At 41.6% G+C, this 13,393-nt stretch overlaps 1 protein-coding gene across 8 annotated transcripts in view; it reads left to right on the forward strand.

Moving 5' to 3' along the window:
* The first annotated feature begins 45 nt into the window (after positions 1 to 45).
* Positions 46 to 13,393, forward strand: part of TPGS2 (tubulin polyglutamylase complex subunit 2) — a 48,951-nt gene continuing 35,603 nt past the window's right edge. For 4 of the 8 annotated variants that reach the window (XM_077974670.1, XM_015121733.3, XM_015121735.3 and 1 more), the window contains exons 1-2: positions 263 to 384; positions 9,767 to 9,846. In XM_077974670.1, the coding sequence (XP_077830796.1) occupies positions 300 to 384; positions 9,767 to 9,846 (165 nt within the window). In that variant the 5' untranslated portion in view covers positions 263 to 299. 8 annotated transcript variants of the gene reach the window in all.

The following is a 13,393-nucleotide window of genomic DNA, read 5'->3' on the forward strand; positions in this document are numbered from 1 at the left end:
GCCGCACCACGCAGAGGCCCGCCCCCTCCTGCGCGGCCGGCCCTTGCGGGGCGAGAGAGTCGGAGCGAAAGGGAAGCTGCGTCCCGGAGGTGCGGTGTGGGGGCCCGGGCGGGGCCGCGGGAACCAGCGCCCCGCGGAGCTGCTGCTGTCAGACCAACCCCGGGCCCCCATCATCACTGCGCCGCGCTCTCAGACACCGAGAACTACAGTTCCCGGCATGCCATGAACTTGGCCTCGGCGCTGAGGCGGGGCCCGGTCCTCCACCCGCTCCCGCCGCGCGCGGATCGGGTTCGCGAGCCATGGAGGAGGAGGCGTCGCCCCCGGGGCTGGGCTGCAGCAAGCCGCACCTGGAGAAGCTCACCCTGGGCATCACGCGCATCCTAGGTGAGGGGTGGGGGCACGGTGCCGAGAGGGTGTGGAGGAGAAGGAAGGAGGAGCGGAGGGATGAGGTGTGGGGTGGACGGCACGACGCTGGCCCCTGAACAGGAGTGGACATCGTTGTTGTGACTTCCGTTGTTACGGAGGAAAATGGGGGACCTGGGTTTGTGATTAGGCCTTGGAAGTGTTTGCCAGGAGTGTTCGGAGGCGGAACTGGGAAGCCTGAAGGTTCCTCCACTTACGCCACCCAAGGTCCCACCCTGGAAGGACGTACAAAGTCGTGCAAAGGGAACACAGCAAACACCTGACGGTTGGGAGGTTGGATCTCCCCCTAGGAGGCATTCTCAGCCAGGGCATTCTCCCCGAGACCCAAGCCCTTTCTCTGAGGGAAAAGTGATGCGCCCGACCTCCCAGGGCGACAACTACTTCGGGTCTGAAAGGAATCCCACCTTGCACCACTGAATGACTTAGAGTGTTTCTTTTATCGAACATTTGTTTGTTTGTTTGTTTGTTTGTTTGTTTTTTGTTTTTTGAGAGTTTTGCTCTTGTTGGCCAGGCTGGAGTGCAATGGCGCGATCTCGGCTCACTGCAACCTGCGCCTCCCTGATTCAAGCAATTCTCCTGCCTCGCCCATCTAATTTTTTGTATTTTTAGTAGAGACGGGGTTCCACCATGTTGGCCAGGCTGCTCTCGAACTCCTGACCTCAGGTGATCCACCCGCCTCGACCTCCCAAAGTGCTGGGATTACAGGCGTGAGCCACTGCGCTTGGCCTATCAAACGTTTCTTTAGTACTCACCACTATGTTAGACTGTGAGGGTAAAATATGAAAAAGACACAGTTCTGTGAAAAAATAAACAAATGAGGGCCCTAGGAATGTGAAGAGAGGTCAGTAATCTACTGTTACTCAGAGATGTCACAGAGGAAGGGACTGATCTTATCAGGGATGTTAAAGAACATGTCACAGAGGAGATGATGCTAGATTTTGAAAGACATATGGGAGTTAGCCAGAAAACCGAGGAGAAAGGTCTTTTAAGAAGGCTGAAAACCATGCTTCAGTGTCTTCCCATCACAATTACAATAAAATCCAAATGTCTGTACCATGACCTGCAAGTACCTGTATGATCTGCTCTCATCTCTTTCTGACTTTATTTCCACTCTTTTGCTCACATGGCCTTCTAGCTGTACCTTAAACACACTAAGCGGGTTCCTGCTTCAAGGCTTTTGCAATTTGCTAGTCTTTGCACCTGGAATTATCTTTCTCTGAATGTCTCGCTTCTTCAGGTCATTCAGATCTCTGATCAAATGTCATTGCTTCAGAGAAACCTTCCCTGAATATAGTTTGAATAGCCACCGTCTTTCTTGCTCTCTCTTTCCTTACCCTGCTTTTTCTTTTATCCCTATAGCACTTTCACTACTTGAAATTATGTATTTGTTCGGTTGATTTTTAAAATGTGTGTCTTTTAATAGAAGAAGTCCAAGACCAAGTGTGATTTAGGAATGCGTGGTTTTAACATATGAAAATCAATTAATAGCTGGGCATGGCAGCCCATGTCTTTAGTTCCAGCTACTGGGGAGGCTGCGGTGGGAGGGTCACTAGAGTCCAGTATGAGTGCAGCTGGGCAACATAGCAAGACTGTGTCACTAAAAAAAAAAGAAACTTAAAAAAAAAAAAGTCAATTAATATAATGCAACTTACTAATGGAATAAGACAGAAACTGCATAATCATCTTAATAAAGAAAAAGCACTTGACAAAATCTAACATCCTTTCTTGATTTAAAAAAAAAAAAAAAAAAACCAAACTAGAAATAGGATAGGATAAAGGACCTAGACAACCTGATGAAGGACGTCTATGAAAAACCCACATCTAACGTCATATGTAATGGTGAAAGACTGGCAGCTTTCCCCTTAAAATCAGGAACAAAAATTGTATTAGGGTTCCCCAAGATCACACCAGATTCAATGATTTGATGCCAGGATTACAGGACTCAGGAGATAGTCCTACTCATGGCTATGATTCATTACAACAAAAGGATTTTGGCAGCCCGATTGGCAGGCCTTTCTAAGGATTATTGTCTCAGGCCTGCTATGTTCACTCTTTTCTGCACAGCAAGAATTCCACTTTTATCACTTCTCTTCAACATTGTACTGGAGTTTCTAGCTAGGGCATTAGTCAAGAAAATGAAATAAAGACATCCAATTGAAAAGGAAGAAGTTAAACTATGTTTGCCAATGACATGATCTCGTATATAAAAAATCCTAAGGAATCCACAAAAAAAACCCTATACACCAGCAATGAACAATACAAAAATAAAACTAAGAGAACAATTCAATTTACAATAGTATCAAAAAGAATAAAATGTAGCTGGCACAGTGGCTTACACCTGTAATCCCAACACTGGGAGGCCAAAGTGAGAGGATTGCTTGAAACCAGGACTTGCAGACCAGCCTGGGCAACATAGTCTTTATGAAATATTTTTAAATTAGCCACGTGTAGTGGTGCATGCCTTAGTCCTAGCTACTCAGGAGGCTGAGACAGGAGGATCACTTGAGCCCAGGAGTTTGAGGCTACAGTGAACTATGATCACACCACAGCACTCCAGCCCGAGTGACAAGAGTGAGACCCTATCTCAAAAAAAAAAAGAATAAAATAGGAATAAATTAACACAAGATGTTCATGACTTATGTACTGAAAAGCACATAGGACTGTGGAAAGAAATTAAAGAACACCAAAATAAATGAGAAGGCATACCATGTTTATGGATTGGAAGAGTTAATATTGTTAAAATCTGTTACTCCCCAAATTGATCTACAAATCTCAGATCTACAGTTCCCATCAAAATCTCAACTGTCTGTTTTGTAGAAATCGAAAAGCTGATTTAATCCTAAAATATAATATAGAAATGAAAGAGACCCAGAGTAGCCAAGACAAACTTTTCTTTCCAAAACAGGAAAAAAGTTCCTCTTACTCACATTTCCCTATACTATATTTGAGATGATGGAAAAGTTCTGGTGATGGTTGTACAACAGTGTGAATGTACTTTATGCCACTTAACTGTACACTTAAAATTGACCAAAGTGATGGATTTTATGTTATGTGTATTTTACTACAATTTTAAAAATTTAAAGCCACAGTTGTCTTCAGAGTGGTTGTGGCATAAAAATAGAAATCTGGATCAATGAAATAAGATTGAAAGTCCAAAAATAAACATCATATTTATGATTCATTGATTTTTTTTTTTTTTTTGAGATGGAGTCTCGCTCTGTCGCCCAGGCTGGAGTGCAGTGGCATGATCTCGGCTTACTGCAAACTCTGCCTCCTGGGTTCTGGCCATTCTCCTGCTTCAGCCTCCTGAGCAGCTGGGACTCCAGGTGCCTGCCACCATGCCCGGCGAATTTTTTGTATTTTTAGTAGAGACGGGGTTTCACCATGTTAGCTAGGATGGTCTCTGTCTCCTAACCTCATGATCCACCTGCCGTGGCCTCCCAAAGTGCTAGGATTACAGGTGTGAGCCACTGCACTCAGCCTGATTCATTGATTTTTGACAAGTATGTTAAGACTTCTCAATGGGAAAAAATAGTTTTTCAACAAATGGTTCTAGATTTCCACATGTAAAGTAATGAAATTGGACCTCTACCTCAAATGATATACAAAAATTAACTCCAAAAGTATCTTAGACCTACATGTAACAGCCAAAACCATAAGACTCTTGGAAGAAAACAGGCCTTAGGTTACAAAAGCATAAGCGACAAAAGAAAAATAGATAAATTGGGCTTAATCAAAATTTAAAATGTGCTTTTAAGGATACAGTCAAGACAGTGACAAAACAATCCAAAAAAATAGGAGAGGATATTTGTAAATCATATATATGAAAAGGGACTTACAGATCTGCAAAGAACTCTTACAACTCAATGAAAGACAAATAATTCAATTTTAAAGGATCAGGGTAGACATTTCTCCAAAGATACACAAATGGCCAGTGAGCATACATAAAGATAATTATCACCATTAGCCCATTAGGGAAATACAAATCAAAACCATAATGAGATTTCACTTCACACCCACTAAGATCGTTGTAGTCAAAAAGACAGATACAGCAATTGTTGGTGAGAGTATGGAGATATCATACACTGCTGGTGGGGATGTAAAATGTAAAATGTCACAGCAGCTTTGAAAACTAGTCTGGTACTTCCTCAAAAGATTAGAGTTACCATATGTCCCAGCAATTCCATTTTTGGATTCCTTTTCTGGATTTCATTTCTCCAAGAGAAATGAAAAGATATTTACATGAAAACACTTGCATATAAATGTTCATAGCTGCATTATTCATAATTGTCAAAAGTGAAAACAACTCAACGTCCATCAATTGATGATACATAAAATGTGATATATCCATATAACAACAAAAAAATTATCCATAAAAAGGAATGAAGTACTGATCCTGCAACATGGATGATCTTGAAATCAAAGTGAGAGAAGCCAGTTGCAAAAGCCACGTGTATGATTCCATTTATATGAAATGTCCAGAGTAGACCAATCTATAGAAACTGAAAGTAGATTAGTGGTTGCCAGAGGCTGGTAGGAAAGGGGACTGCTAATATAATAGGTATGGGTTTCTTTTGGGGGAAAGGATGCATAACTCTGAATATAAAAGTCACTTTATAAGGGTGAATTATAGTATGCGAATTATGTCTCAGTAAAGCTATTTTTAAAAAGGAATTCTAAACACGGTACTATTAGAATTCCTACTCTAATCCACAGGACTGTGAAGATGATGAGACACCACACCTCAATTATGTTACATTAAATGGCAAAAGCAAGATTATCCAGGTAGGCCCGATCTAATTACATAAGCACTTTAAAACAAGCTGTTAACAGGGAAGTCAAAGAGATTTGAGGCAGGAAAAGAATTCGTTAGGCTGTTGCTGACTTGAAGATGGATGGGACCTTTTAACAAGAAATACAGGTGGCCTCTGCAAGCCGAGAGTGGCCCCAGCTGACAACAAGCAAGGAAATAGAAACTTCAGTCCTGCAACCAAAAGGAATTGAATTCTGTCAATAACAGAAATGAGTTTCCAAGATGACCCCAAGATCCAGATGAAAATAGAACAGTTAAAATACCTGTCAGCACACCTGGTGTAAAGAAAGACCAGTGATTTCAGCCTAAGCAGAGAATCCAGTCATGCCATGCCAGACTTGTGAGCTACAGAAGCATGACTTAATAAAAGGGTGTTTAAAGCTGCTAATTCGTGGTAATTTATTACTCAGCAATAGAAAACGTTCCCCTAAATGTTTGAAAGAAAAGAGCAAATGATACGCATGTCAAAAAGAAACACAAGTGTAATACAGCACACATAATTATGAACTATTATGATAGAGTTTAGACCAAACATATCTGTCATAACAATAAATGTAAATGGTCATGGCTGGACATGGCAGCTTATGCTTGTAATCACAGTGCTTTAGGAGGCCAAGGTGGGAAGATCACTTGAGACCAGGAGTTCAAGACAAGCCTGGGCAACATAGTGAGACCCCTGTCTCTACAAAAAAAAAAAAAAGAAATTTAAAATTAGCCCAGTGTGGTGGTGTGCACCTGTAGTCCCAGCTACTTGGGAGGCTAAGATGGGAGGATCACTTGAGTCCAGAAGTTCGAGGCTGAAGTGAGCTATGATTACATCACAGCACTCCAGCCTAGGTGACAGCAAGACCCTGTCTCTTAAGTATGTACATATAGGTTTATGTCACCTACTAATAGAAAAAGACTTAAACCTGACTCACAAAACCCAGTTATTTGCTGTTTTCAAAAACATACCTAAATCAAACTCAATCAGAAATGTTAAATATAAAAAGATGGATGCATGTTTCTGGGATCCCACAACCACCCACACATCTAGATCCACCAGATCCACTGCAAAGACTCACAGGACTCAGAAACAGTTTTAATCCCAAGTATAATTTATAACATTGATTAGCAGGAGGAAAATACATAGGTAGAATCTAGAGGAATCCATGCACAATCTTCTGAAGTGTTCCATCTTGTCAGTGGTCACATAGAATACACTTCTTAAATAGTGAAATTCAACAATATATATGCAGTGTTTCTTCCCTGGAAAGCCTGTTTAAGCCTCAACTTCCAGGGGTTTATTGAATGCTGTTCACATTGGCAAAACAACCAGCCACAGCTCTCAAAATTTCAGACTCCCAGAAGGATAGCTGCAGAATCAAAAACTGTGACTGCTTTTGCTGCCGCAGCCACCGCTACAACTTCCGGGCCTCTGAGACCAAAACACCTGTGAAACTGTGCTTGCAAGAAGACCTGATCTCCCCATTTTTTCTCTTCCTCATCTACTGATTCCCTTCTTCCAGGCTTTATGAGTGTATGTTTCCATGCAGGCATCCCAGTCACCAGAGGGAGTCTAACTGCAATGGAATCTAGGAAATGAGGTCTTTAGCTAACCAGTCTAAAATAAAGGAAAGCACGCCAGCGGGGAACAGGAGGAGGTGTTAATTGAGCCGGTCTGCAGTAACTGCCACATCATCCTTCAAGGCCCAGATCAGCTGTGTGCAGTTTCTGATGTTTTCTATCACTTGTTCAGTCTTTGTCAACCTCCCTCTGCCTTCAACTCCTGTGGCCCTGACAGTCAGTATCACCTAGTTTAACACATAATTACATATTATCTTGAGTTTTCACTTTTGTTTCATGTTTGCCTTATTTATCTAACTAAGCAATAAGTTTCTTCAAACAGTATCTCCTACTTAAATTCCTAATCTCTGGTAGTAATTTCCCAAAGCTTAGGACATAGCAGGTCCTCATTAAATACCTCAGAGAGACTGTTTTTCACTGGAAAATATATTCCAGTTATCAATAACTGAATAACAAATCATCCCAAAACATAGTTTGCTTGAAACAACAATTAACTATCTCTGCCAGCTCTGTGGATTGACTGAACCAGCTGGGGTAGTTCTCATTTGGGGTCTCTCAAGTGGTCACAGTTAGATAGCAGCTGGGACTGGAATCATCAAATGGCTTCTGCACTCGAATGTCTGCCCCGCTCAGTACTTCTCAGTATGCCCTCTGTCTCCAGTAGAGTAGCTTGGATTTAGTATGTGATGGCTCAGGAATCAAAGAAAGGCAAAGGGAAACTGCCAGTTCTCTTAAATTTTAAGTCCAAAACTGGCCCACCATTTCTTCACCATATTTTATAGGGCAAGGCACTCTCAGGCCAACTCCAAACTCAAGAAGTTGGAGAAATAGACTCACTTGTCAATGAGAAGTGCTATGGGCATGCAGGGAAGGAAGGAATTGATAGCACCCACCTTTGGAGTAAGCTACCACAGAGAGTTTTAATCCACGGCATATCACACAGTTACTTAGAGTGGACTGTGCTGAGTCTAAAGATCTGAGTTTCATATCTCTTACTCTTGCCATGCAGGTTATTCCAGCCAGGCGGCTGACAAATGCTTGTCATTGGTCACAAAGGCAGGACAGGGAGAATGGCTATGCCTATTCAGATATTGCTTCTCATATATGGCATCTTGATAGGCCAAGGACAATGTACAATTTCTGTTGCTTTCCAATACATCCGCAAATGTTTTTAGTTATCTCACCAAAATGATAGGCTACTAAGACAACATGATAAAAACAGCATTAGGCTTGATGTCCACAACTTTGGTCAGATATTTCATTTTATGAATTATTTCAAACCCTTGAACCTCAGTTTCCTTATCTTTTAAAACGAGGGTAAGGATACCTGCTTCACAAGATTGTTGAAAGATTAAATGGGATAATTTATGCCAATTTCCTGTAACAGAGCATTATACAAACGTAATTTACTGCATGCCCTTCTCTTCCATATCCCCAGTACCTTCTCCTCACCAATTCTGAAGTACTATATTGGATATAGGAGTCTCTACAATGGATACTTCCTAAGCAACTTATCTGAAATTTATTAAAGTCAATATGTTGGCCAATTACCTTATCATGAGAGTATTCCAAGCTTAAGTATGATATGACCCCATCTGCAGTAGCATCACAGTAGTTTTGTCTGAACCTATAAGCCTTCCATGTAGGCCTGTTATAAACAGTAAATAATTGTATGTGTCCTCTTTCAAACCTAAGGTCTCTTGTGACTTGCTGAAGGTGAAGGGAAGTGAAGACCCATCTAAGGTCATACAACTAGTAAATGTATAAAGCAAGACTAGAATAGGTAGAGTCTAGAATTCTTAGTTCCTATATTGGGCTATTGCTGCATCCCAAGATTTGAGTTTCTGGCAACTTGGAGGAAATTTTATATGCATGAAAAGGGCACTGGCTTAATTATAGGATCAGTGAACCACATAAAATGATTAGAAGTCTCTGTCATAGTCCTAGAGATTTTAAAAACTCAAGCTACCTTCCTGTGTCAGCCTCCCAAGTAGCTGGGAGTACATGTATGCACTGCCACACCTAGCTACATGTTGTTCTGCTTATGAGGGCACCAATGACTGGATTAGGGGTCTACTCTACTTCACTATGACCTCATCTAAACTAATCATGTCTGCAGTAACTTTATTTCCAAATAAGGTCATATTCTGAGGTACTGGGGGTTAGGACTTCGATATCTTTTTTTGTGCAGGTGGGGACAGAATTCAAGTCATAACAGCTTTTATGACAAATTTTAAGTCTTGGATTAAGGATTTCAGAATCTTGAGTCTGCATGGCCACAGACAAATGGAGAATGTTGTTGGAGGTATTGAACTCTGTAGTATTCCCAGGTGGCTTCTGCTCTCCCTCAGAGTGAATGATAGAACACAGCTCTACAAAGAGAAGCAGACCAGATTATTTGGAGACCTTTTCCTACTTCAAGGATTTAGAAATATGACTTACTTTTTATCTTAGTATATTTTTGGATAGAATCTATTTTTTTTGTTAACCCAGCTTTGAAATCCTAGACCTCATAGAGTAGAAGGTTATGTCCAAGATGAGTTTTATTTAGAAGAAAAGTTAATAAGCAAGTTTTATGTCTTATAAAAGTTAATGGGTTGCTATTCTCCATTTCTTTTCACTTTATCCTGAATATATAGATTTAGCTCACTGAGAATTTCAGTGTGAAATCACTAGGAATCTACAATCTCTGTTTTTTGTTCAATAAGATTAATGACTGAGCAATGACAGTATAGAGCACAGTCTGTGCATATCCTTTCTATCAGGTAGACTACATTGTCCTAGGTTATGGGACCATGCCTTTCAGAGGCCAACCAGTTCTCCGCTTTGATCACAGAGGTAATAAGTGTTTATGAGAAGGATTCGGTGTTCTTAGAGCAGTCATCAATAGTTAGTCAACATCTAACATAGAAATGTATGACAGTGGACCAGTTGCGACTCTACAGACTCTTTTTTCTCCTCCAGAATCTTCCCCAGGTGTGACAGAGGTGACCATCATAGAAAAGCCTCCTGCTGAACGTCATATGATTTCTTCCTGGGAACAAGTAAGTGTTGCCATGTGAAGTCTTTACCTCCCAACAAAGAGAGGTCAATGTAAATGTCCCTGAGAAGGAAAGATTAGGGGAGGAAAAATACTTATCTCAGACCACAGCTGCTTTCAAGGTAGAGTTTACCTTTTCTATGTTCCTGTCCAGCCCACTTAACAGTTCCTTTTGTTCTATGCCACTTACCCAGCATGGAGTGTCTCCCCTGAGCCCCACTCTCCTATAGAAGCACTGGACATTCAAAGTTGTATACAACAAAGCTAAAAATCAATTAAGGAAAGAAAAGGATATGTATTAATCAGTGTCATGCTGTCCAGTACATGGTTAAGTGTTGCACATAACTACTAAGCAGATTAAAGGCTAATGCTTTCCAATTTTCCTCTGAACTTCAATTCTTTATTCAATAAAAGTTTTAAGCTTCTACAATGGGCCAGACATTGTGCTTGGTATTCAGCTCTGGGGATTAAATGGTAATTTTTTTAAAAGGCACTGTTTTTACCTCTTGATCTTACTGCCTAAGACATAGTATGGATTGTTATGAATGTAATTACAAACTGGCCTGAGTACTGTGAAAGAGGCAAAGGGAGCATTGCCTGGAGACCTGCTCTAGTCTAGAGGTTGAGAAAAGTTTTCCCAAAGAAGCAATAAGAAGTTGTTAACCAGGTATATGGGATCTAGGAAGATGAGACTTTCAACCTCTATGAAGGCTTCAAGATGGGAAGGATTACATTGTTCTGAGATCACGAAGAAGGAGCACAGGCGAGCAAGGGAGAGAGAGCTCACCAAAGACCAGGAAATCTGGGGCTTCATAGGTTTTCAGCAGTTTGCTCTTTATCTTAGAAGCAAAGGGGAGTCATTGAAATGTTTTAAGTAGGGAACTATGAAGTTAGATTTATACTTTGGAAAGACCACTGTGGCTGTAGAGTAACAAATGGATTTGACTGGGGCAAGTGGCAACAAATTGCCCTACCATTTAATAAGTACCTGCTAACACTTACCCCATAAGTCATTCCATACTAAATAAATAATAACCCTGCAAGGTGGGTATTGGTATCTCCATTTTATAGATGAAGAAACTGAGGCTGAAAGAGTTTAAAGAATTTGGCTGGCACAGTGGCTTACGCGTGTAATCCCAGTGTTTTGGAAGGCCAGGGCAGAGGATTGCTTGAGGCCAGGAGTTCAAGACAAGCCTGGACAACATGGCAAGACTCCAACTCTACAAAACAATAATGTTAATTAGCCAGGTATGGTAGCACACACCTTTACTCCCAGCTACTGGGGAGGCCAAGGTGGGAGGATCCTGTGACCCCAGGAGGTTGAGGCAACAGTGAGCTATGATCACAGCACTGCACTCTAGCCTGAGCAACAGGGCAAGACCTTGTTTCTTTTAAGAAAGAAAGAAAGAAAGAGAGAGACCTTGTTTCTTTTAAGAAAGAAAGAGAGAGAAAGAGAGAGGAGAAAGAGAGAGAGAGAGAGAGAAAGATTGATTTGTTCCGAGTCACATAGTGACCAAGTGGCAGAGCCTGAATTTGAACTTACAGTTGCCTGCCTCTAAGAACATGTCCTTTCTGCTCTGCCAGGCTGCCCCTCTGACAGAGGACAACACCATGGGAGTCTTGCCCTCAGCAGGCAAGCAGTCCTACCAGCCTGACTCCCCTCCCTGGGCTGAGCCAGCAGCAGCTTTTCTGGCAGCTCAGTAACTGGGAGTTGATCCAGGACCTCAGCTCAGCAGCATCCCAACTCTTCTCGTTCAGCCCCCACCTCCATTTCCACTCACAGCCCATCATAGGAAAAGGGAATTCCAGAACAGTGTCTATGAAACTCTTATTGGCTGATCCTGTCAACACCTGTTCCTGGTACTTCTGTGACTATGCCATTGTGGCCTCATTGACGTTTTGTTTGTTATAAATAACAGTAAGAGAAAAGATATGATGGAGGACATTCCTCTTGATTCTTTTTGGGCTTAAGTCAGCCCTTTAGGTATTAGTAGAACTGCCAGGCCGGCGCGGTGGCTCACGCCTGTAATCCCAGCACTTTGGGAAGCTGAGGCAGGCAGATCACGAGGTCAGGAGTTCGAGACCAGCCTGGCCAATATGGTGAAACCCCGTCTCTACTAAAAATACAATAATTAGCCAGGTGTGGTGGTGCGCGCCTATAGTCCTAGCTACTTAGGAGGTTGAGGCAGAAGAATCGCTTGAACCCGGGAGGCAGAGGTTGTAGTGAGCTGAGATTGCGCCACTGTACTCCAGCCTGGGCGACAGAGCAAGACTCTGTCTCAAAAAAAAAAAAAAAAAGAACTGCCTCAGGGCTCTTTTGTGAGAGTCAGATCCTGGTGTTTTCGTGTCTGCTGAGGACCTGCATTGGAAGATGAGAGCACAGGAATGCCTTGTCTAGGGTGGAACACTATTAAGTTTCTTTGGAATAAAGTGATTTCTGAGGCATATTCTTCCTTGTGTCTTGTACCATACAGTCCTTAGAACTCTTTGAGAAGGAGTTTTACTTATACTGTAGTTTCCCAGTTTTACTTATACTGTAGTTTCTTCATTTGGAGCTGCCTTCCATAGCTGTGTTTCAGGGATAGAGTCTGCAGGGGATCTCTTGGGGTCTAATCTGCCTCCTGGACAATGCAACTTTATTGAGTTCCCTTTTAGCTTAGACTGACACTTAGGGAAATGCAGTTGTAGTGCTAGATAAATAGCCATCAGAGGTCTAAAAGGATTAAGGGGTAAGCATGAGAGAAAGAGATTTTTAACTAACTGAGACAGTTAATGGAACATTTTCTTCAGACATATTCAGTTAGGAGAATACCTGTGAAGGTACCTAAAATTATCAGATTTATAGATTTGGAATTTTCCTTTGAGTTCTTTAGTTAAAGTATCTTAGATCTAAGTTCAAATATGCCAAATCTAATACACAAGCTAGGTGTGGTGGTGCACACCTGCAGTCCCAGCTGCTTGGGAGGCCAAGGTGGGAGGATTGCTTGAGGCCAGGAGTTCAAGAACAGCCTGGGCAACATAATGAGACAACTCCTCAACCCCTGTCTCTTAAAAAATAAATAAGTAATAAAAATTTTAAAAATAAGATACAGTATTAGGATCAATAATGTAAAAACGTTTCTTTCACCTGAGTTCGGCATGTCTGGGCTTGTAAAGGCCTGTGGGATGCTTGGAAGATAGCCTTTGGGGTGTGTACTTTTGTTTCAAGATTCAGTTTTTATGTAACACTATTTTTTTCTGATTATGCTAAACAAAACAGTCAAAAAGGTGTATTGAAAATACAACAAAAAAAAGAATTTAAAAAAGGTCTTCTAGGATTTTACTACCTAGACATAAGCACAGTTGGTGTATTTTTGGTTATGTGTGTGGGTGGAGGGTAGGCAATGGGATACCTTACAAGTCCATGAATGGGAAGTGGTCCATGGACTCCTTGAAATGTATGTCAGATATGTTTTTTGGGGGAGGTAGGGGGAAAAGGCTTTTTCAGATTCTCAAAGGGACTCATAACCCCAAAAGTTTAAAACAAGTTTTTGTATAATTTTTTCATTCAA

Source organism: Macaca mulatta, chromosome 18 (assembly GCF_049350105.2).
Source record: "Macaca mulatta isolate MMU2019108-1 chromosome 18, T2T-MMU8v2.0, whole genome shotgun sequence".
NCBI lineage: Eukaryota > Metazoa > Chordata > Mammalia > Primates > Cercopithecidae > Macaca > Macaca mulatta.